The sequence below is a fragment of the Coturnix japonica genome, chromosome 16 (genome assembly GCF_054131305.1).
Source record: "Coturnix japonica strain WE chromosome 16, WE-NBRP24, whole genome shotgun sequence".
Taxonomy (NCBI): Eukaryota; Metazoa; Chordata; class Aves; order Galliformes; family Phasianidae; genus Coturnix; species Coturnix japonica.
This window is the reverse complement of record NC_140678.1, coordinates 3238684-3259949: the sequence shown is the minus strand read 5'-3', so window position 1 is coordinate 3259949 and position 21266 is coordinate 3238684. Positions and strand designations below refer to the sequence as shown.

The 21266-nt window shown below is 50.5% G+C and overlaps 1 protein-coding gene across 5 annotated transcripts in view; it reads left to right on the top strand.

Moving 5' to 3' along the window:
* Positions 1–43: 43 nt before the first annotated feature.
* The window catches only part of ARHGEF18 (Rho/Rac guanine nucleotide exchange factor 18), a 41250-nt gene continuing 20027 nt past the window's right edge, over positions 44–21266 (top strand). The window contains exons 1-12 of one of the 5 annotated variants that reach the window (XM_015886444.3): positions 44–558; positions 5244–5380; positions 5747–6219; positions 7825–8035; positions 8236–8347; positions 8792–8849; positions 9067–9111; positions 9358–9438; positions 9795–9900; positions 10012–10186; positions 18822–18889; positions 20409–20472. In XM_015886444.3, the coding sequence (XP_015741930.2) occupies positions 5366–5380; positions 5747–6219; positions 7825–8035; positions 8236–8347; positions 8792–8849; positions 9067–9111; positions 9358–9438; positions 9795–9900; positions 10012–10186; positions 18822–18889; positions 20409–20472 (1408 nt within the window). In that variant the 5' untranslated portion in view covers positions 44–558; positions 5244–5365. Of the gene's footprint in view, positions 559–1387; positions 1530–5243; positions 5381–5746; positions 6220–7824; positions 8036–8235; positions 8348–8791; positions 8850–9066; positions 9112–9357; positions 9439–9794; positions 9902–10011; positions 10187–18821; positions 18890–20408; positions 20473–21266 lie in introns of those variants that run through there. The other 4 variants (XM_015886443.3, XM_015886442.3, XM_085517875.1 and 1 more) reach the window with 4 other exon arrangements.

Sequence of the window (21266 nt, the reverse complement as noted above, 5' to 3'; positions counted from 1 at the left end):
TTGGCTGAGGCCGGCGTGCGCGTGGGGCTCAGTGGGACGGAGCAAACAGCCGCTGCCATCATCTCTGTGCTTTGGTTCCTCCCCATTCAGTGCCTGCTGGGCCTGCTGGGTTGGGGTTCTGTCAGCACTGCAATGGTGTGAGGAGCCGTGGGCACAGCCTGTTGTGCTGGGCTGTCACGCTGCATGCAGAGCACTTCTCCAAACGGAACAGGAAACCATTTGCAGCAACCTCAAACACCGAGCCCAGCATTGCTCTGCAGCTCCCAGGACCCCGCAGTGGGCGCTTTGGGGTGTGCAGCCCCCAGGAGGGTCAGCCGGACCCCCAGCACCCCATCCCCTGCTATAGGGCCACTGCTGGAGGAAAGGCAGTATGGGTGCGGTGGTTTTGTTTGTGCCTTCGGAAAGGGGAAGCGGTGAAGTGGTGCAGCCCGAGGCCCCCGCGAGCCGCCCGGCGGTGAGGATCTTCCTTCCTCAATGAGGGGCTGCTGCTCACCGGGCACCTGCAGGATCCGGGCTGGAGATTGCTGGATGTTGCTGGAGATGCCCACAGCCCTCAGGGTGAGTTGCTGTCCTCCAAGGTGTGTTGTGTGAGCCCCATCTCAGGGTTGTTGCTCGGCTTCCTCAAGGCTGTGTGCGGAAGCAGCTTCACCCCAGCGCTGGGAGGTTGGGGTTTAACCCATAGGGAGTCCTCCCCGCTCCCTTTGGGCTCTGAGCCCCCTGTGGTTGTGCCCCCAAGTGATACGGGGATCCCTGCTGAGGCTGCGTGGGAGGCGATGCTTTGGGGTTTGCAGCCAGGTGGGAAAATGCTCTTTGCCCATCTGCCCCTGTGTGACACCATCCCGGAACAGGCCCCAGAGGCTCTGCCTTGCAAGGCTGCAATCAGCTCAGCAGGAGAGCATCCAGCAGGACAGCAGCAGCACAAGGGTGAAACTGGGATCTGTCAGCACGGTGAGGGGTTGGGAGCAGAGCTTGGAGCAGGTCTGTGCTGGGGGAGCTGGTGGCAATGGGGCTCCGACACAGCAGGGTGGGGAATGTGGTGTCTGGGGGCAGTTTGGAGACGGCTCCCACTGACCCCACAGTGGTCCCAGGTAACAGGAGATGGAGCAGGAAGTTCGGGGCAGGTTTGGGTGCTCGTGTTCTGCTTCCACCTGCATCCATCAACCAGCGCTCGGGGGCTGTGTGTGCCATGGGGTCACCGATCCTCAGTCCCTGCTGCAGGAAGTCCCAGAGCTGTCACACAGGTGGGAACGTCGGAGAGCAGGAATTTCTCTCTGGCTGCAGCTCCCATCAGCTGATACTTCTGACAAAACACTTGGCTGCTCCACTCCCCCCTTGGCAGCCCCTGGGCTGCAGCTTGCAGCGCTGCCTTAGAGCGCACCGAGCTCCGCTGTGTGTTCTGTGCCGTCCTCTCTGGCTCAGGGCTGTCCCTGTGTGGGGCTCAGGGGGTGCCCCAATGTCGGACTCGCTGCTCAACCACTCCTGGCCGTCGTTCTCCAAGCGCTGGAAGAAGCGGTGGTCCTTTAAGAGAGGTAACAGGGTGTGTGTGGGGAGTGAGGGCTGAGCCGTGTGGGGCGGAGGGGACAGCAGGGAGCTGGGGGTCCCCCCATTGCTGGTACCCACTGCTCCTCTCTGCGGGGACACTGCCTACGTGTCACTATCTGCCGATCCTTCCGCTGCGAATCCTTCTCAATGCAATTTGATGCCTTTATGCGCTGGATAATGGGTTAAATATCAGCCTTCTGGTTTTGTAATAAATACATTTTGTTGCTGCCAGTGAGCTGGAGGTCTCAGAGCCTGCAGGCTGCTCTCTGCGTGCTGCTGGAGGGCTGAGCCTCGTGCTGTGTGCTCAGTTTGGTGTCCCACAGGAGATGTTGGGCATGGAGGGTGTTGAGGAGCAGATCTCTGTGCCCAGGGCTTGGGCCAGGCCATGGCGGCTGGTGGGATGGGAAATCCAGCATGGTGTGAGCTGGCCTCATTGCTGCACAGTGCTGTGACTTGGAAAGGGAGAAGGGAGAGCCCCAGGACAGGAGACCTTCGTGATCCCAGAGGAGATGGACGTTGCCATTCTTACTGCAAACTCTGCCCTAGGCCCGACACTTTTGGGTACGGTTATCTGTGTGTTGTTAGAGCTTGTGATACACACCAGTGCTTTTCTCCACCCTCACTCTCCTCTCTCTCCGTGGATGTGCAGAACAACCTGGTCTGAGCTGCCAGGTTTGGAGCAGCAGCATCCCCAAACCCTGTGGCACCCCACACCGTGCCGGGCTCACTGCAAAGGCTCAGCTGGGCCAAATACATCAACCTCAGTGCCCTCAAGTACCGACCGATCTGAGGAGCATCCCCAGCACACAGCCATCCTGAGCTCAATGCCTGGGCAGTGCCGTGGCCTGGGGGGTACCGGGGGCTGCAAATCCCTCTCAGCCCTGCTGAGCCCCCCCAGCTGCCTCCCCACTCGCTTGGCCCCATGTGCCCGGAGCACCAGGTCCCAAAGGCTGTGATAAGGCTGCTTGCTGTGCAGCGTGCTACAGCATCGGGCAGCTTATCTGCTCCCCTCCTTCAGCCCCGGCCGCCTGAGCCAATCCCCAGTGCTGCCAGCACACGACGAGCTGGGGCCCGGTGTGGGCAAAGTGCTTTATCCCATTTTGGCACAGTGAGCTCAGCACTTCTTTGCAGTTAATTGCCCCTCTAGTTCTGGTCATCCCGCAGGGCTGTGCTGGGCCAGCAGGGCAGAGCTGGGGGGCTGCAAATGCTGCTTCGTTCCTATCTGTGATGCCTTCAGTGCTTACCGACAGCCTCTATCCCCTGCTGCTGGGAATGCCCAGCTTTGTTCTGCTTTCTTCTTCCTTCTGGACCCAGCTGGTTGCTCCCACTGTCCCAATGGCACCAAACACCCCGGGACTGCCTCAGAGCGCTGCGTGTTGGGGACACCAGCCACCACTTCCTTCCTCCCCAGGCAGAAGCCCAGCGGCTCCATGTTCTGCAAAGCCCAGCACAGCACAACCCCACTTGTGTGCAATGCTTCGTCCCCAGCTCTGCCCTGGGAATTCCTCTCGTGGAGCTGCTCCCTGCAGCAATAACCTTTTATGGTTCCTGGCCAGGGGCGAATTAAGCAACCGCCAATACCTAATCTGCTTAATGTTGCCCTAAACCAAACAGTGTGTGCTCTTGGATGTGTCATTTTGTCATCTCATCTCCAGCTTCAGCAGAGGAAAGGTGAAGGCAGGTGCCTGGGAGCTGCAGAGCCATTCCCTGAGCACCATGTGGGAGCAAGATGGAGCATCAGCCTTTCAACAGCCAGGCAGGGCCTTGGGGTGTGCTCTTCTTGCTGGTGGAGGGGCGACCACCTCCATCTCAGACACAGGGATGCTCCCAGCTCCTGTGTGCTCCTTCCTTGTTCACCTTGCCATAACCTGGTGCTTGAAAATGTGTGAGCCCCTCCACTGGATCCCTATGGCCAAGCGTTGGTTCGCTGCACGGTGCCAACACAGGGTCACCAACGGAGGTTACCTAAATACAAAGAGCCCAGAATCCAACGTGGTGCTCACACATTGCCTAAAATGGTGTCCCCACTGCCACAGCCACGTGTTGGTGCCCAACGGCCGCTGCTGCTGCTCTCACTGCCACTGGCTGCAAACCTGATTTATCGTGTGTTGAACAGCAGTGTCTGAAGTGCCCGGGGGGGGCATGAGCTGTGTGGTGGAGCTTTGGGGGGGGCATCAACTGCAGCCGACATCACAGCCAAAGCCAGAGCTCTGCACAACACAGGGAATATTTTCCAGGCCTCCAAGGATCTGACTCTCATCCAGGGACCCACTTCAGAGCTGCAGGACGGAGCCTGGTGCAGAGCCAGCTTTGGCACGGCCGCAACCCATCCCGCAGGAAAACACCCCTTTGTTTCAGCTCAACCCGCAGGGCTCTGGGCTCTGTCAGGCTGAGCACTTGTCAGCTCTCACAGCTCCATCTCCGCTCCTCCAGGCTCTGCTCCTCTCTCTGAGGCCGCAAGGGATGGTGAAGGCAGGCAGCCTCCACCTGCTTCTCTCTTTGGGCTTCTAGAGGAGAAGCATCATTTGTCCTCACCCCCTGACATCCCCCCTGTCCTCTGCTTCCTCCCCTTGACCAACTTACCCCGCTCTCAATCCCAGCCCATTTCTGGTGTCCACCAGTTGTTGCCATCCACCGTTGCTTTGGCTGCTCAGCTTCCCTCAGTGCTGGGTCAGAACCTGCACTGCTTGGCCAACACTGATTGTTGGCTGCCATCTGAAGAGGGGAAATCAGAAGGTGATGTTAACACCCACTGGGTGACCCTTAACCTGCCTTACAGCTAAGGCACTTTGAATTAAAACAGCACCTTAATGGGCTGTTTTCTCTGCTATATAATTTAGAGCCCCTTCAAAGAGCTGCACACGTTTAAACACACACACACTGCTTCACACACAGCAGCTGGTGCCAGCAGCATGCAGCAGGATCCAAACCTCTCCCCACTGCTTGCTGCCTTTTGGTCACTGGCACCACTTGCTTACAGGCTACATCATGCAGCATCAAAGCATGCAGCAGGACACAAGGTTTCTTCTTAGCATCTTCCCCACAGTAACTTTCCTGCAGCAGGTTGGATTTCCAGCAGTTCCATGTATTTCTGTTCTGCTGGATTAGATATGATCACTCGTAGCCTCTCGCTGTTCTCCCATGCTTTCAGCCCTGCTCTGCAGCCGGCAGCCTGGCCTCTTTCCACTCCCTTCAGCTGTGTGCATCTCAGAGGAATAAAAGGCCTCCGTGAGTCATATGCGATGGTTTAGATGGTGGCTCAGGTTTACACAGTGTCTCGCTGCATAGGAATGTGCTGCAGTCAGCTGGGCGATGTTCTGCTCCGTGCACTGAGGCCAGACTGTGGTTGTGTTTCTCAATGAGTGGCTGGATGCTGTGCACACACTCAGGCTCACACCCACCCAGTGCATCCACATGGAGTGGACTGAGCTGGTGGCAGCAGAGCTGCGTTTTCCCACTGCTGCAAAGATGGGGTTGGGTGGGAGTGGTGGGGATGGGCTGATAGTTGGGTTTGATCTTAGAGGTCTTTTCCAATCTTAATGACTCTATGATAGCGCTGCCTGAAGTCCTCCCCTCCTATTGCCCAGTGGTATCGAGAGCATGAGGAACAAGGGAGCAGAGGGCTCTGTCTGATGCCAGCCCTCCGTGCTGGGCTGACCCTGGCCATCCCATGTCATGCTGTGACCCTCTGTGTCCTGCAGGGTCTGACTGCAAGCCGTGCTTACGGGAGCTCGCTGACCGCAGTCCCTCTGCTTTGGAGTATCACAGCCCCAAGCGTTTCCTCCCATCCCTGATTGCTGAGGATGACACCTTGTTCACCAGCATGGCCGAAGAAAAGGCAAGTGTGCCCCTTTCCTTCCACTGCCACCACGCAGGGCAGCAGCTGGGCTTAGCAAACGGAGGGGTCAGAGCCATATTCAGCAAGGTCTGTGATGGAGTAGGGATGGGAGAAAGGAGTACTGACACTAACTAGTGATACAAGGTTATAGTGCTTCTGTTGCTGAGCATTAGTGGGGATGAGGCACGGAGAGATGTTAAGGGCTGGAAGCAACCTTCATAAATCCCCAGAGCAAAGTCAGCAGGTGGGTAATGGGGCAGGTATGTGCTGGGCAGCCCCAGCATGGAAAGTGCCCCTTGGCAGGAGGTGTGTGAGGATCTCGGATGGACTCAGTGTGCTCAGGCTGAGCCTTTGCTGCCTTTGCAGGAGGATTCATCTTCCACAGAGCTGGATGTCCCAACAGCAGACACACACAGCAGCACGGAGGATCTCCTCTCAGACTCCGCTCTGCACGGCACGGAGTATTACAAAGACCTGGGGCTCCTGACCCCACCAGCTGACAGAACAGTGCCAGAGATGGCAGCACAGCCAGAAGCAGCCCCCCAGGCTGCATCTGCCATTTGCTTATTGGAGGAGAGATCCAGAGCTCTGGGAAAGGTGTCTGTGGATGTGGCTTTTTCCAATCCCATCTCCTGCTCAGTGCGTTATGGTGAGGCTGACTGCCACTCTCTGAACAAAGCCAGTTCAGAAACCACCACTGCTGGGTGCCCTGCAGAGGAAGATGAAGCTTTGGATCTCCAGGAGGCCTCAGAGTCCTTCCCCACACTGGTGAGATCCATGTCTACCTCCAGGAGGCACAGCTGGGAGAGCCCCTTGTCACCTGTGGACTGCAAGCGCAGGTAACAGCCCATGGGGGGACATTTGGGACACATCACATGATGGTGCTGCTGGAGGGTAGAGTTAGAGCACTGCTGCTGGGTGATCTGCTCCAGAGCAGCTGTGTGTTCACTGCCTGTGTTGGGTGGGGTGGAGGTGGACAGAGATTGCACAGCAGGGAGCTTTTACATCTCTTGGCAATAGGAAAGTCTCTTGTCCTGGTCTTGGACCTCCCTTCTGGGGAGAGCTTGTTTCTGTCTGGAGGGGGGTCTTGAACAGCACAGCTGCCCTGATAGCCTTCATCCTCTGGCTCAGAGGGATCTTTGCCCACTCCAGTGGATAAAGATAGCCAACCCCTTTCTCTTCCTATCACAGAATCATAGAAAGGCTTGGGTCAGAAGGGACCTCAAATACCATCTGGATCCAACCCTCTGCCGTGTGCTGGTTGTATCCCACCAGGTCATGCTGCCCAAGGCCCCATCCAGCCTGGCCCTGGACACCTCCAGGGATGGAGCACCCACAGCAAACCATGCATTCTGTGCCAGGGCCTCACCACTCTGCCCCCCTGCCCTCCATGGCTGCAGAAGAGGGTGAACGTGTGGCCTGAAGCTGAGCTGGGAGTGTTTTCCATGCCTGGCATCACTGCCATGCTCCACTCACACAGTGCTCTGCATTGGGTGCCTGCGTGCACGTTCACCCTGCTGAGAAATATATTGATCCTTCTGCTGGCTGGGAGCTAGGTGCAAGCCAGCAATGACTATTTATATCTCTCCTCCTTATAAGGTACCCTAAAATTGTCTCAGTCCAAAATCTTGGCAGATCTTAATAGGGCTCTGACTTGGGTTCTCAGACCCATTGTTGTGCCATGTGCTGTGGATCATTCACAGTTTATAGAGCAACGGGCACACGAGCAGCAGTGGCACAGTGCTGGTCTCCTCAGTCAGTGATGAAGCATGTGTGAGTGGAGGGGCAGGGAAGGGGAACATGCCCTGCTGTCCTCTAAGCAAATGCTTCTGAAGCCCGGCAGTGGGAACAGAGTAGCAGTGAGCTGCAGGCAGAACCTGCTGCAGAGAGTAAGATTTTCCTCCCAGCCCCATCCACCATTCTGCTCCTACACTGCTACACAGCAGCACTCGGTGTCCAGGAAGCCATGGTGTGCTGGGGGGATCCCCTGCCCCTTATTTCCCAGAACAGGGTTTATTTTTCCTTCCTCAAAGCTGGGACCAGAGGGGCAGGATTTACAACATGATGCCACAGTAGTGAGTCAACAAATGACAACACCTGCGATTTCTAAATGCCAGCAGTGCACTGCAGCCAGTGGGGCAGCAGCTCTTACACAGGTGAAGTAGCTGTGGAGTCCCAGAAGATGCTGAACATCCCAGCATGGGACATCCCAGGTGACTGAGGAGCTCACGGTCCAGCTGAGGGCAGCCAGACCAAATGCTTTTGTTTTCTCAGTGTCCAAGCTGACTCTTCCTGGCATTCCCCCTCCCATAGGCCTGCTGAGGTGCCCCTCCTTGTCTTAGCTGTAGATCTTTTAGGACTGTCAGGACCTGGCAGGGGCTGTGCTGTGCCTGTTACTATGGGATGGCCTTGCTAAGCTGGCTTCCTCCCCTCTGCTGATTTAGGTTCAGCTTGGATACCACAGAGAGAAGCAGTGATCCAGAGCAGGAGGAGGTGGATAAAGGGAGCAGGTCCTGCACGCAGCCTCGTGTGTCCCTGCAGCTTCCCGGGGGGAAGCAGGGAGCCTGGAGCAGCAGTTCAGGCAACATGGTGATCAAAGTGCAGATAGAACCACTGCGACCCAGCGGCCCAGCCAGCCTGGGCTCAGAGGAGGCGGTGAGTGTGCAGTGGGGTGCAGCACCCTGACACTGCCTGGGTGGGCACACATGGTGGGGGGCTGCGGGAAGGCAGGGATGACTGCTGGCATTTGGCATGGGAGCCCCATTCCCTGCCTTGCACCTTGCCAGCTGTGCCCTGATGGAAGCTCTCTTGGTGCACAAAGGACCAAAGATGTCCATGACTTTTTACTTCTCTAGGAACGTGCCAGTGATGGGAAGAGGCTGAGGCCACTGTCCATCCCATCAGCCTGCAAGGCTGCCTCCCCCCAGGCACCCTGTGGTTTCAACGCTTCTCTTTCAGCCATGGAAGGTTTGTACAGACTTCAAATAAGTTCAGCTCATCTGTGATTAAGTCATAAAACCAGAGATGCAGCCTCTGCAAGTCTAGACAGCCTCTGCCCTTCTCTTCCATGTGGTCCCAGGAGCACCCAAGATGAAGTCAAGCTGACTTGATGTCTGATCTCAGCTCAGAGCAGTCTAAGCATAGATATGTCCCCAGTGACTCATTGCCATATATTGGTCATTCCCCACTCACACGAGTCAATGACAGTATCCTAGGAACAAATGTAGAGAATTGTCCAGAAGTAAGTGGAGGAACAGCCATGCAGAGAAACTGGGGGGTCTCTGGGTGGTGCCAGCCCCTATCATCTAGCTGGAATCCAGCTGCAAGCAGGAATTCAGTGTAATATAAACTGGAGAGGGAAGGCGTGATACTGAAAACCAGGGTGTCTGCTGAGAGTGTTTTCTGTTCCAGGTGTTGAACCTCCTGCTCTGGAGATGCTGGAGAAGGACCATGTGTCCCCAGACCAAGTGTAGGTATTGTCAGTCCTGGCTGCTTTGAGATGACTGAGGTTTTTGTGTGCATCTGACCTACTGGAGATCCATCAACAAGCCATAAGGAAGATCCCACTCTACTCTAGGGCACGGCTCAGTAGTTGGTTGTAGATGCTTGATTCTTTGTGGGGTGCAGAATTCCTTTGCAAGGAAATTTTCTGATTGTTTGCTTTTCTTCTGCTCTATCCCTCATAGGCTGATGGTACAGCAGGTACTTCAGGAGCTGAAACAGTATCATGGGTGAGTGGGTCTGGTAGAGGGATTTGGGCAGGGAGGTCACCATCTTGCCTGGGATATCCCCACAGATGAGGTGCAGAGCCCAGTGGTCAAGTAGGGAGGGTACCAGAATCACCATATCCTTCTAGTAAAGCCAGGCAGGAATTGTGTGGATAAGCAGCACCTCATGTACCTCCTGTATCTCTGCCCATCTCCACAGATCTGCTCTTGTGTCTTTTGCTGTGTGTCTGATGTCTTCTCCTTGCACAGGGCGAAAAAGAGAGTTTGTGTGCCAGAAAGCAGTGATTCTTCCCAGCAGAACCTCACCTGGTTTGAGTTCCTGTCTAACGAGTAAGTGAGGTGGGCAGTAATCCACACACTTTGTATCCATGGAACATATTCTTATTCCTAGCCCCTCTTCATCAAAGCTCTACTGCCCTGCCAATGGTGTGCATAGGATATTGGTGTTTGCCATGGCTCAGCCTGCACTGGGGCCCTGTTGTGCATGGCTCCAATCTAAAACAGAGCCAGAAAGCTTATCTCCTTATTTTCAAGAATGAGTGATGTTGAACCAGGTCTTCCAGGGGGTGGAGAGCCCAGGGGTGGGGTCCTAAGGCAATCCTGATAAACTTCATCAGTGATCTCCTTGAACTGTGCTTGGCCACTGATCTTCTCTCCTTAGGTAAAACGGTTTTGATCTTTTTTAGAAATGAGGACAGTGGAAAGAGTGACAAAGCAGAGAAAGGCACAAAGGTGATGAGACGCCTGAGTTCCCTGCGGAGCCGCGTCACCGGGTCCTGGCAGAAGGATAAGGTGAGGGAGAGATGCATTGCTCTGCTCTGTGCCAGAGTCCTGCCTGCTTGGATTTAACAACAAACTGTGCCGTGCAAGGCGTAATGGAGCTGTGTTGTTCTCTCCTTCCAGGGTAAGAACAAAGAGCAATCAAAAGAGAAAGAGAAGGAGAAAGAAACAAAGGAGCCAAAAGAGAGTTGGAAAGAGGTCAATCGGCACCAGCTGGTACCAGGGGTTTTCTCCAGCGGCACCAGCTGCTCGCTGTGTGCCAAACCTCTCGTGAATAAAAGTGGTCTGCAGTGCCTGAGTGAGTACGGCTGTCGCTGCTGCTCTGACCCAGCCTGGCTGTCACCTGCTCCCCCCATGCAGGACACCCATTCCCCTGCTTCACTCAGCCTCATGGGTTTTCATGCGTTGCTCTACTTTGCTGCCTGGCTTGATTCACCCACCCTGCTGCTTGGCCTGGCTTGGTTATTCTCCAGATAGTCTAAATGATCACTAAATCCTGCTGGGCAATATTTTATCCTTGTTATCTTTGGCCACCTGATCATTTCTTACTCTTTATCCAAAGGAGGCTTCTAGGTCAACTTTAACAAGCTGTTTTCTCACAAAGCTCTGTTTCGTCCCTGCTGTCTGGGTGAAGCTGCTTTTTAGGCTGTTTTATTTTACTAATGCAGTGATGAGACAGCTCAGCACCTACCCTGCATATGTGCATAAGGATTCCTGGAGCACCCAAACCTTTAACAACTAACACAACAGTTCAGTTGAGACTCCCAGGGTCTGCATGGATGCTGCTTTTCAGATGCATGCAATGCACAAGAATGGCAGCTGTGCCTTTGCAGGCATGCATGGGACTCCGTCCTCTCACTGCTTTCCCTGGGGCCTTGCTGCATGGCATTGGCTGATGGACAAACCCTTAGGGCAGGTTCTCAGGGCACTGAAGAGCATTTTAATTCCTGGAGGGGTTACCTGTGGGTAGATTAAATCTTTTGGAAATGAGAGAATTGCTCTCTTTCTCCACCCTGTATCCTCCAGTAATTCTCACCCTCAAGTGAAGAACTCTCAGAGGCTCTTAAGGTCAGTACAACCTTCCTGGGGCAGAAGCACTGGCTGCCCTTGGGCATGTGTTGTGAGAAACATACTCTCCCTCCAGGGCAGAGGAGAAGTGAATAAGACCACAGGCCATTAATGGATGTTTTAGAGGCATCACAGCAGAAAGTAGAAAGGAAAGAGCAGAGTAAGAGCAAGTGCTTTGTGGACACTTAGAGGGGACTCAATTGAGAGGAATGCTTTGTTCTTCCTGCCTGGGGAACCCCTTAGTGTTGTTAGCACTGCATGCTGCTTTACCAGCAATACCTGAATCTGAGCAGCTGCAGATAGGCCACGTCCTGTGCTGCCACAAGAGCTTGGAGCTGTGATCTGTGTGCTCTAGGGAACCCAGGGGCCACTGCCTGGGTGAGTGATCCTTCTCTCAACAAGTCTTGGAGCTCTGTGGCCTCAGGGGTTGGAGCAATGTGTCTAAATGGCAGTGGTGCTTGGCATCATAAGTATGTCAGGACTGGACATCAGTTATATTAACCTTCACCTTGTTTCTTAGACTTACCGTGTTCTCGAGTGTTATTAACATTCAGCAGAAAAACTCCAAGGTGACTGAAGAACTGCTTTGTGTTTGGGACTGAGGTCTCTTTGGCTTTGTGGGTTGCTCAGGGATTACGCTGCTTAAGCTAATGAGGGTGGCTGGGCAGCAAGAGCTCATTTTTGTGTGTTCCCCTTGAACTAAGGCTGAGCAATTGCATGGAGCTCTGTGATGCTCATAGCAATTAGTGGCCTGTCTGTGGCCAGGTCTGTGTAGGCGACTTGTTGCATGACAGCTGTTAGCCTGAGAGTGCCTGGATTTGGATTATGCTGGGCTGAAACCTTTGCAAGATGGTGCCATGCAGCAGAGTTAATAGCTGATATGACTGCAGCTGGAACAGCAAGTGGTCTCCTGATGAGCCACTGATAGGGCTCTAGGAAAGCAAGATTTGGGGCACCATACAGTTAGAGTGCTGTGCCTGCCCTGCAGAAGTGAGAGCCGCTCTGTCCGTGCTGAGCTGCAGCTGCTGCTGCCAGAACCTCGGGATATTTCCCCATCTATCTGCTCTGGCCCCCAGCCACCTCCCGACCCACCTCTCGGTCAGGTGCTCTTGTTTACGTGATCTCCGTGGTATTTTTAACTGCAGCACCACCGTGTGGTGGGAAGCGAACCGGGCTCTAAGAAAGAAAATAGAAGAAAAAACTATTAAAGAAAGGGCTGGGCTGAAGGCGGGGGGAGAAAGGTTGGAACGAGCTACTTAAATCGTAGCAAAGAATCACCATTCTTCTGCTAGAAACGTGTATGCAAGTGATGAGGAAGGAAGGCAGCCTGGATGGGTGGCTGTGTGTGGGGTCACCTGCTCAGCTCTCCCTCCCAGTTCCTCCCATCACAGCACAAAAGCTCTCTGTGCAGGATGGAGCTCCAGGTTCAGCCTCCCAGCGGTGTCAGGAGTCTGGCAGGGCTGAAGAACAAAGAGCAGTGTTTATGGTAACTGGGATCTCAACAGCTGCGGCCACCCAAACTTTGCTGTTGTGTAAACTTGGAGATGAGAGCCTCTGGGTTTATTGTTCACCTGGAAATGAAGAAAGCTCCTTTTGAGCCTCAGCTGTCAAGGGGAGAAAAGGTTCTGTGCCTAAATTAATCCTTTCTTATAAACATGCTTCCAGTGTTTATGCAATGGCAGTTAGATGGATCCCAGGAAAGCCCTGGCAGGAGGGAGCTCTGAGCAGGCTTTGCAATGGAAGGGAGCCAAGGGTGTGATGGCAGGATGGCTTCCCTCCCAGTGACCTGAGCTTGAGCACTGGGGTAAAGGTGGGACATCTGTGAGTTCTTCCACTGAGAAGAAGGTATTATTATTATATATCTTCATTACCTTATGGGAAAGGTGCAGCCTCAGTCCTCTGTCTGGGTCAGATCAACCATCTTCTAAAGCAAACCTACTGCTGTTGTTTAGTAGGTTTTGGTCAGGCCAGCTCTTGGCCTGGGCTTGAAATGCAGTATGTGGCATTCAGCACCTGTACCTACATGCTTCTGCTTTGAGAATTCCCAGTGTAACATCAATAGGCCAATAAGGGAAGGTTTGCTTTGCAATCAGGAGGATGTTGATGATTTTCTGTTGTGAGGTTTCTGCTCCCAGTCTGCAAAAAGCCCTGGGAAATCTGAACAGCAGCAAACAACCTCGAACTTTGCATTTCTGGAAAGGGACACAACTGCCAAAAAGCTTCTGTTCTGGAGAAAAGGAGGTTTGGTTGCTGTAATGTGATGACAGTGAGAAATGCACTGGGAGTCCTGCTTAGAATGAGTGATTACTGACAGGAGTCCAAATGAAACAGGCAAAACCAGAGTGACCGTGATAGGCTGTGGGTTAATGCAGCCACAAGTGGGATCTGGGGCAACTGTGAAAGTGGTCCGTGGGGTTGGTTTGAGAGGAAACACTGAACTAGGAATCTGCAGACATAGCAGCAGCCCTGCTGAAAGCTCTCAGCAACTGTTGGGGTTATTAGAAAACGAAGCTGAAAAAAACCCCAACCTGTTGTTCTCAGTGCTTCTGTGCTTTTCACTTTGCTCTTTCTGGACAGAATTGCCTTCATCTGGAGCATTTCCAACACACTGTCTCATACACCTGGCCTGACAAGTGCAGCAGGCTGTGACAGCAAGCTGCTTGCTACCCATTCTGTAAGAAAACCTCTATTATTGTAGAGAACAACCCAGGATTAGAAAGCTGGTGCGGTGCTCTTTCCTTTGCAACCCAAACCTTAGCTCTAAGCCATGGAGTATTTCAGCTGGTTGCTACGCCAGATTTTGCACTGATTCTGCAGAGATGCCCCGAGGCCAAGCACACAAGCACAGCATGTTCTCTCCATGAAAGCTGTCACCGGGCAAGCTGCAGTGCTGTAGTTTAATATTACAGCAAAGCACAAAGTTTGAAGTGCCCAAGGATTCATTTGTCACGAAGCAGCAGCCAGCTGTTTACCTTCAAACTGCTTTATTTCATGATTATTTCTCTGTATTACTTTAGAGGCCCAGATAAACAACTGGGATCTGTCTGTACTTAGTCCTGTGCGGCAGCAGGACAAAAGGGAACATTTGTGAAAAGCTTGCAAATATAAGATGGGGGGGGGATAAAAAATCAATGGAGTAGGTGGAAAATAGAGACAATATTGGCCTCGTGGCTGTAGATTTCGGCCCATTTCAAGGCAAAATGGTGCCAGGCTCTTCCAAAGCAGCGTGTTAAAGCTGTAAGGGGGGTTTGAAGGTTTGTTTTGTAGTTGTGCACATGCACAACTTAAAGCATGGCAGATTAGTGATGGAGCTCAGCACTGTGTGCTCAGAGCAGAGCAAAATGGGTGGGAGATGGGGTGGCTGGTCCTCAGGGCTCTGCTTTAAGGCCAGTTCTCTTTCATGTCCCCCTGAATGACTCAGATCCACGGTCCGTGAGGGGGAAATACCCCCATGTAACACTGCCCCCAACCCACCCCTACCGACCCTCGGTGGGGCCGCATTGCACATGCGCAGCTGTGCTCCCCCCCCCCCGCCCCTTTTCTTCTTCCGGGACACAAAGGGGCGTTTCCTGTTTCTGTGGTGACCGTTCCCGGGACCGAGAGCGCGACTCGGCGGTTCCCCGGGGAGTCCGGTAAGTGACCGACGTGACGCCGTTCCCCGGGTCCCGGCCCAACTCAGTGCCGCCATCAGGGGCTCTGCAGCCCCGCCTGGCCCACAGCCCCATCCCGGCTGGAGGCCGCTGCCCGCCTGGATGAGTCCGGGGTCGGGAATGAGGGGAGAGCGCGGGTTGCGGCCTTGTCGCCTGGCGTTGTTGCGGTGGATCCTGTGGGGTTTATAGGCCGGGGTTTGTAGATCAGGGTTTATAGGTCGGGGTTTGTAGGTCGAGGTTTATAGATCAGGGTTTATAGGTCGGGGTTTAGCCCCTGATCGAGGCAGCTTGTGTTGGGCCAGCCTTTACCTGTGTGTTGGGACAGCCCCTACCAGAGGCTGAGGGAGATCAGGTGGATCTCGTGTCGCAGTTCTGCAGTGCAGCCCCGTCCCCGTGTGCTCACACACAGCACTGATGAGCCCCAGGTGTGTGTCAGGTACTGAGCTCCAGGGCAGAATAACATCTGATGCTGTGCTGGGTTTTGCTGCTCCAATAAATGAGACGAGTCACAGAATGACCCAGGTTGGAAGGGACCTCAAGGATCATGAAGTTCCAACCCCCTGCCTGGCAGGGCCACCAAACTCCCATATTTACTACATCAGGTTGCCCAGGGCCTCGTCCAACCTGGCCTTGAACACCTCCAAGGATGGGGCACAACCTCCCTGGGCAGCCTGTTCCAGGACCTCACCATTCTCCTAGTAAAGAACTTCCCCCTGACATCCAACCTAATGGGTGACTGCTGTTCAAAGATTCTCCACTGTGGGTTTTGTTACTGTAGTCTGTGCATCTTCTGTGTGAAACTAAGAGAAAAAAACCATTCCTTCCCATCTATTTGTTGCAAATTCTTTTGAGAGAGTTTAGCAGCAGGCGTTGTGATTTGACTCTATAAATTGATGAAGGCAATAGTTAAGTTCTTTTAGGGATGGTATAAAAATAAACCCGTGAAGTACGGCTGTCAAACAGGAGCCATCTGACCCGGTGTGTTGAAGTTCCACCTCATGTTTACGTATGAAATGCTTTAAATACCTTTTATGATTGTCATCGCTGCAGCTTCAGCCCTGTAGTGTTGGTGTGGAGTGGGGGGAAGGGTTCTGTGTAACAGAATTGAAGTTGTTTCTTTATAACACACTGATTGGATTTCGTATTGCTTAAAAAGAGAAGCATCCATTGTTCATTTGTTTCAGTTTGGGGTTCTGTGCTTAAGGACAACCTGAATGCCCCAGGACTTGCAGTGCTGGGTATAACACCAGCCTGTTGTACCCTCATATTGTTTTGACAATACAAGCAGACACAGTGAGATGGGTTGGTTTGGGAGAGCAAGGGGGAAGCTGAAGCTGAATGTAATGTGGTGTCGTTGCTTTCTCACATGGGCTGTTGGTGTTTCAGAATGTGAGCTATCTTCTCACTGTGTGCTCTCCCAGTGTTTGGTTTCTGCCTCTATGCAATTAGACACATTAGCAATACAAGCAAACACTGGTTGTTGAAGCCACCAGGATGAAGTTAAATCTGTTCCGAGTTCCTGGAGGTGCGTGACCTGGATTTACCAAATACAGGAACTTCTTCGAGTTGGGGTGAAGCTCCTCCTCCTTCCTAAGGAGATCCATCATCCATTTGCTCTGCTACTTGTGGAGCCCTGTAACTACTGGAGGTGTTTCTCTGTCACTGTGTTGTGCATCCTTGTTTAAATTCAGGTTTTACGCTCTGTGTTAATCATTCACATGAGAGTCGTTCAGAGCTGCGTGTTTTCTTTGTCAGTTCAGGAGAGGATAATAACCTTGTGTGGTGTAGGAATGAGGTTCTCTTTGATCACTGAAGTATCAGACATTTGAAAACATAAAAACATGCTGTTTTACCAGGAAGTTTTTGTACCCGCAGCTCTCTTTAGCTGCTTGGATTTAATAGATAGTGGATATCCTTAGCATTAAAGCAGTGTGTGAGCTCCTTGTGTCATTAGAAATGGTATTAAAGGTGTCCTTGCCTGAGCTTGAGTGTTTTAATGAATTATTTTTTTAATCTATCAGTTAAAAACACCAAAATGAGGGGGGAAAACAACCCATCAGCAGTTAAATTTTATATCTAAGCGTTAGTTGTGAGTGTCTGTAAATGACCTTTTAAGAGTTCTCTTGCTGGGCAGTACCGTTCCAGACCAAAGGTCAGGGTCACAATACTCATAATATTTGGTGAGTCATACATTTGTCCTGGAATCCAATTCTGGAAGGCGCTTATGGGACATTACTGTGCTGTGATCAGACAGCGGCATTGCAGCTGGGAGGTGGGGGTTGTATTTGTGTGCCCTTCTTCAGCTGCTCACTGCCCTCGTGTGTGCTGGGAATCCACGTTGTGCTTCTTGGGCACTGTTGTGTTGTCTAATAAAGCTGGTTTCTTGGAGCCCTTTGGAAAGCGTCTCATTAATAAGGAAAGTGTTTGTTAATGTTATTATACCAGATATTTATCTCATTGTCTTTGATCAAAAACAAGACCATTAACAATGTTTATGGTTCCCTTGATTGTGAATGTTTCTTTGCTGGCTCAGGCTGGTTGTTTGGTTTCAGTTTTGATTCCTTTTTTCCCCATACAATATGAGAAGGACCCTTTTCTAATGTTAGGTGTCTCTAGGTTAGGTTTTCTAATGTTATATCTTTAATTAGTATAAATCCTTAATGATCCTTTCGTATTTGTCTTTACTCTTAAATATCACTCTCAACCTTTTTGGTTTCCTGTGACTTCCCCTCTTTTCCGTGTCCTTCATTTTTACCTCTTTGCTGCTTTCTTGACTGCTGCTGCCCTCCTGTGCTCTGTGCAGAGGGGCTGGCCAGAGAATAAGAAACTCAAAGAGTCCTTGTGTGCAGGAAGAGGAAATCCATCTTAGAGGTATTCAAAGGCTTGTCCTCATCCTTGATTGGAGCCTATTTGGTTCAGCAAAAGAGGGGAAGATGGGATACCTTTCATAAAAGGAAGCGTGCTTATAAAACAGTCTGATTCTTCTGCCAGTTCTGTTATGTGGGCAAAACTAACGCCCTTTGGACATCAGAAGGTTCCCAGCATTTCAAATACTCTCTTTCAGAACCAAATCCTCCTGTTTGTCTGTGGTTTTCTGAGACTTTCCTGCAGTCTTTCCCTGTTTTCTAGTATGTTCTCTCCTGTTGTGTGAAGAATCTTTTAGCAGCATAGGAAACCAGTGCACAGCACTGTTGGGTATGTCATTGCATCCAATGGAAAATAGCAGCAGAGTGATAGAAGGTGTTGTCTTTAGCTGAGCAAGTATGTGGTTTTAAAGCTGGGATATATTTTTAAGTTAATATCCCTTTACAGTTAACTTATCCAGGTACCCAAGGTTCTGAGGAAGGACTGCTTATTGTTAATACAACTACTAATTGTTAATAGGAAAGAACTGAACGTAATCGCTGAATAGAGGCAAATAGCAGAGAGTATCAGTGTCTGGTTTGTTTGATATGATGTGTATGGGATGGTGTATGACCCAGTTCTGGCTGGGGAGCAGCATTGATGTGTGGGGCAGGGCTGGATGACCCCCATGCTCCCCCATCCCCAGCAGTGCTGGTTCTACCCTGACAGAGCCCAGCCAGAAACCAGCTGAAATCCAGCCCTACGTGATACCAGGAAGGGCTTTTCAGTTTCCTGCTCTGTGATGACTTAGCCCTATGGTTACTCCCTCCTCTCAGGAGGAAGGGGTTGCTGTTGTCACCTGGCTGTGTGTTGTTCTGGAATACCTTTTATCGAGCTTTTTGTTTGCTGGCAATGAGTGTTCATCAATGCCAAAATAGCTCACGTGTTCTGTAGGGTCTCTTTCTTGCATGGGGTAAGATGCTGGTAGGAAAGTCACAAAGGAAAGAGAAGCAATGGCTTTTGTGGTAGGTTGATGTGTGGTAGGCCCTGGCAGTGCAGTGCACACAAACATCATTCTGATCCAGGGCCTTGATCTTTCAGACTTACTTTGATAATTGTTTATTTAGGTTATGTTTAAGGCCAAGTAAATATTTCAGTTATTTGGTAGCTATGGAGAACGCTGGGTGATGTTTAAGGTCCTGTTTAACCGTGGTGTGGAACCACAACCAGAGCATGCGTAGAGATGCTCACTGGAACACACCCCAAGTTAATCTACATATATTCCAAAATGCAAAGATCTTTTATATCTTTCTCTTTCTTTTCCTAGATGGGAACAGCAAGGATAATTAAGACTTCTTGTGTGTGTTTCAGATTGTGCAGTGAATGTCCATAAGAACTGCAGGAGTTTGCTGGCTGAATGCAGCAGCGTCAGAACCAAGGTGGGTTTTAAAATGTGTTCTAGTCCAATTAACAGTGCTTGACAGTGAGATTGATTTGGTGGAAGTGTACTGAGTTATGTTAGTGCAGAATCCAGCCCTACATCTATAAAAGGCACTGACTGGTCCCTCACTTTTCACTCCTTACATAAATGGCTGTAGTGACAAGTGAAACAATTTATTGTTGTTCGACATTGCCCGTGTCTGTCAGAGCTCATGCTTAAAAGAAAGCTCAAAGCCGATGCTTTGGGTTTCTTTTAATCCTAATTGAATTATTTCATCTCTCTGAATTTTATGTTACTGTACTTTAATGGGTTGTCCCACCTCAAAGCAGAGGACACAGTGAGGAGCACAGAGGAATTTGGTTGTAACAGATGCACGTTACTTATGAGCTGAGCAATGCAGAATAAGTGATTTCATTTTCAACCTGTGATAAGCTTCTGTCTTGCCAGGCTGTTTGATTTCTCTCTGTGTCACTGGGTACCTGTGATTGCATATGAAGTCACGGGTTGGTCTCAGATAGTATCTCTCACTTTTTTTTTTTTTTAAATTCTGGTATTGGTTTCAAAAATCATTTCCTCCTTCTTATAACTGCTGGCACTTAAGGGTTTGGTTTGTTTGAACTTGCAACTGTCAGTGATTTCAGAGCCTGATAGCAGCTTAGGAGCACAATGAGGAGAACAAGAGCAGAACAGCTCAAATCTGGGCTGCTGGGGTTAGAGGAAGCATTGCCAGCTTTGGTTATTTGGAGCGTAGGAACGTTCTCATGTTGTTTTGGTGGGTTTATTTTAACATGTATATTTCAAACTTTTCCAGGCCTTGTGCATTTTCCTTTTAAACATAAAAATTCACTTGCCCTCCTGCTTTAATTTCCACTCTTTGCTATCTCTTGAGCTTTCATGCTTGAATCGCCCCTTATAAATTGCTCCTGAAGAGAACAAAGAGAGAATGGCGGCACAAAATGATATGGAGAATGGAGCCAGAGGTGAAAAGCAAGACTCCCCAAAGTCCATTTGTTACAAATTTCATTAATTAATTCCTCAGTGTCTTTGATAAATGGAGTCTCAGTGAATTACAGTATCCTAGTGCGGTAAGGATTAGAATGCTGTGCAGTGAGCAAGGACAGAGGTTTTGGACAGTCTTATTTAGGTTGAAACCTGGCACTGACTTAGGTTAGTGTTGGTTTAGTTAGTGCTACTTTAAGCTAAACCACAGTGAAGTGTAGGTGAAGATTGTTCACCTGAAGAGTATGATTTTAGTGGATATATTTCTTATGGTTGTGGCTTAAATTCAGCTGTAACTTCATTCTTACTTCAGTTGAATTTGTAGGTGATAGATTCTTATGTATGGGACTCATGTCTGCATCCTATTCATCTGGAATGTGGAGAAATCACAGCTGTTATTGTGTCAAACCTTAGAGACCTCTGCATACAGCTTCATGTTATATGCTAGGAAAAATGTGCTTTATTTTGGACTGAAAGTTTGGTCTGTATGTGTAAGACTATTGTCTTTTTTCCTATAGCAGAAAGATTTGCAGCACAGACCTTCTGGACCTGCACAAAGTTCGTCCCAGTGCATTTCCCCAGGTTTGTACTAAAGAGTGATTTCTGTGCTCAAGACTCATCTGTTCAATTGTATCTTTTTCTCTAATACGTTTTAAAGGCTATACACAGTGTGTTATTGAAGTATAGAGAAGGTCTCTTTTAATAAGATGGCTTCATTTTTTTTTCTGCTGGGAATGGCTTAGAGGCCCCTGGCAATCTCCTGTGTGTTTTTATCTTTTTATCTTTTTATTTTTCTTTATACCTTCTTGCTGTGTAACCTCAAAATATCATGGTGAAAAGGGATCGATAAGCTAGTTTCTCATTGATTGTCTATTCTCTGGCCTCTGAAAAGACTAGAACTGTGAACTTTGTTTTACATCAGATTTTCATAATTGTCTATTTAAAACTTGCCTGCAGCTAGTGCTTGCTAGAAACCTCTAAGCTGAGCCAGCGCTAATGGTCTGAACAGAAGTCTTTGTTGAAATGAAGTGGGAAAAGGGATCTGGGAGCAAAAATGAGAAGCAAGAAAGCTCTGTTGCACAGCATAGGCTTTGAAATAGCTTTCAGCTGAAGGAAAAGACCATCACAGTTGCAGCTGTAAGATTTAAATGGCATTTAAATTGGTAGAAGTTACGAGATGTGCATTAACAGAATTGCTTCTTGGGTTCTTAGATGACTCACCATAACCAGAACAGATTCATTTTCTGCTGTGCTGTTGGTCTGTTTGCTTTGATGGGCATCAATGTCTGGGTATTACTCTGATTTCTACAGATATATTTATTAGGTATCATTTAGCTTGAATTTCAAGCTGTACTTCTTCGTAAAACAAATCTTAC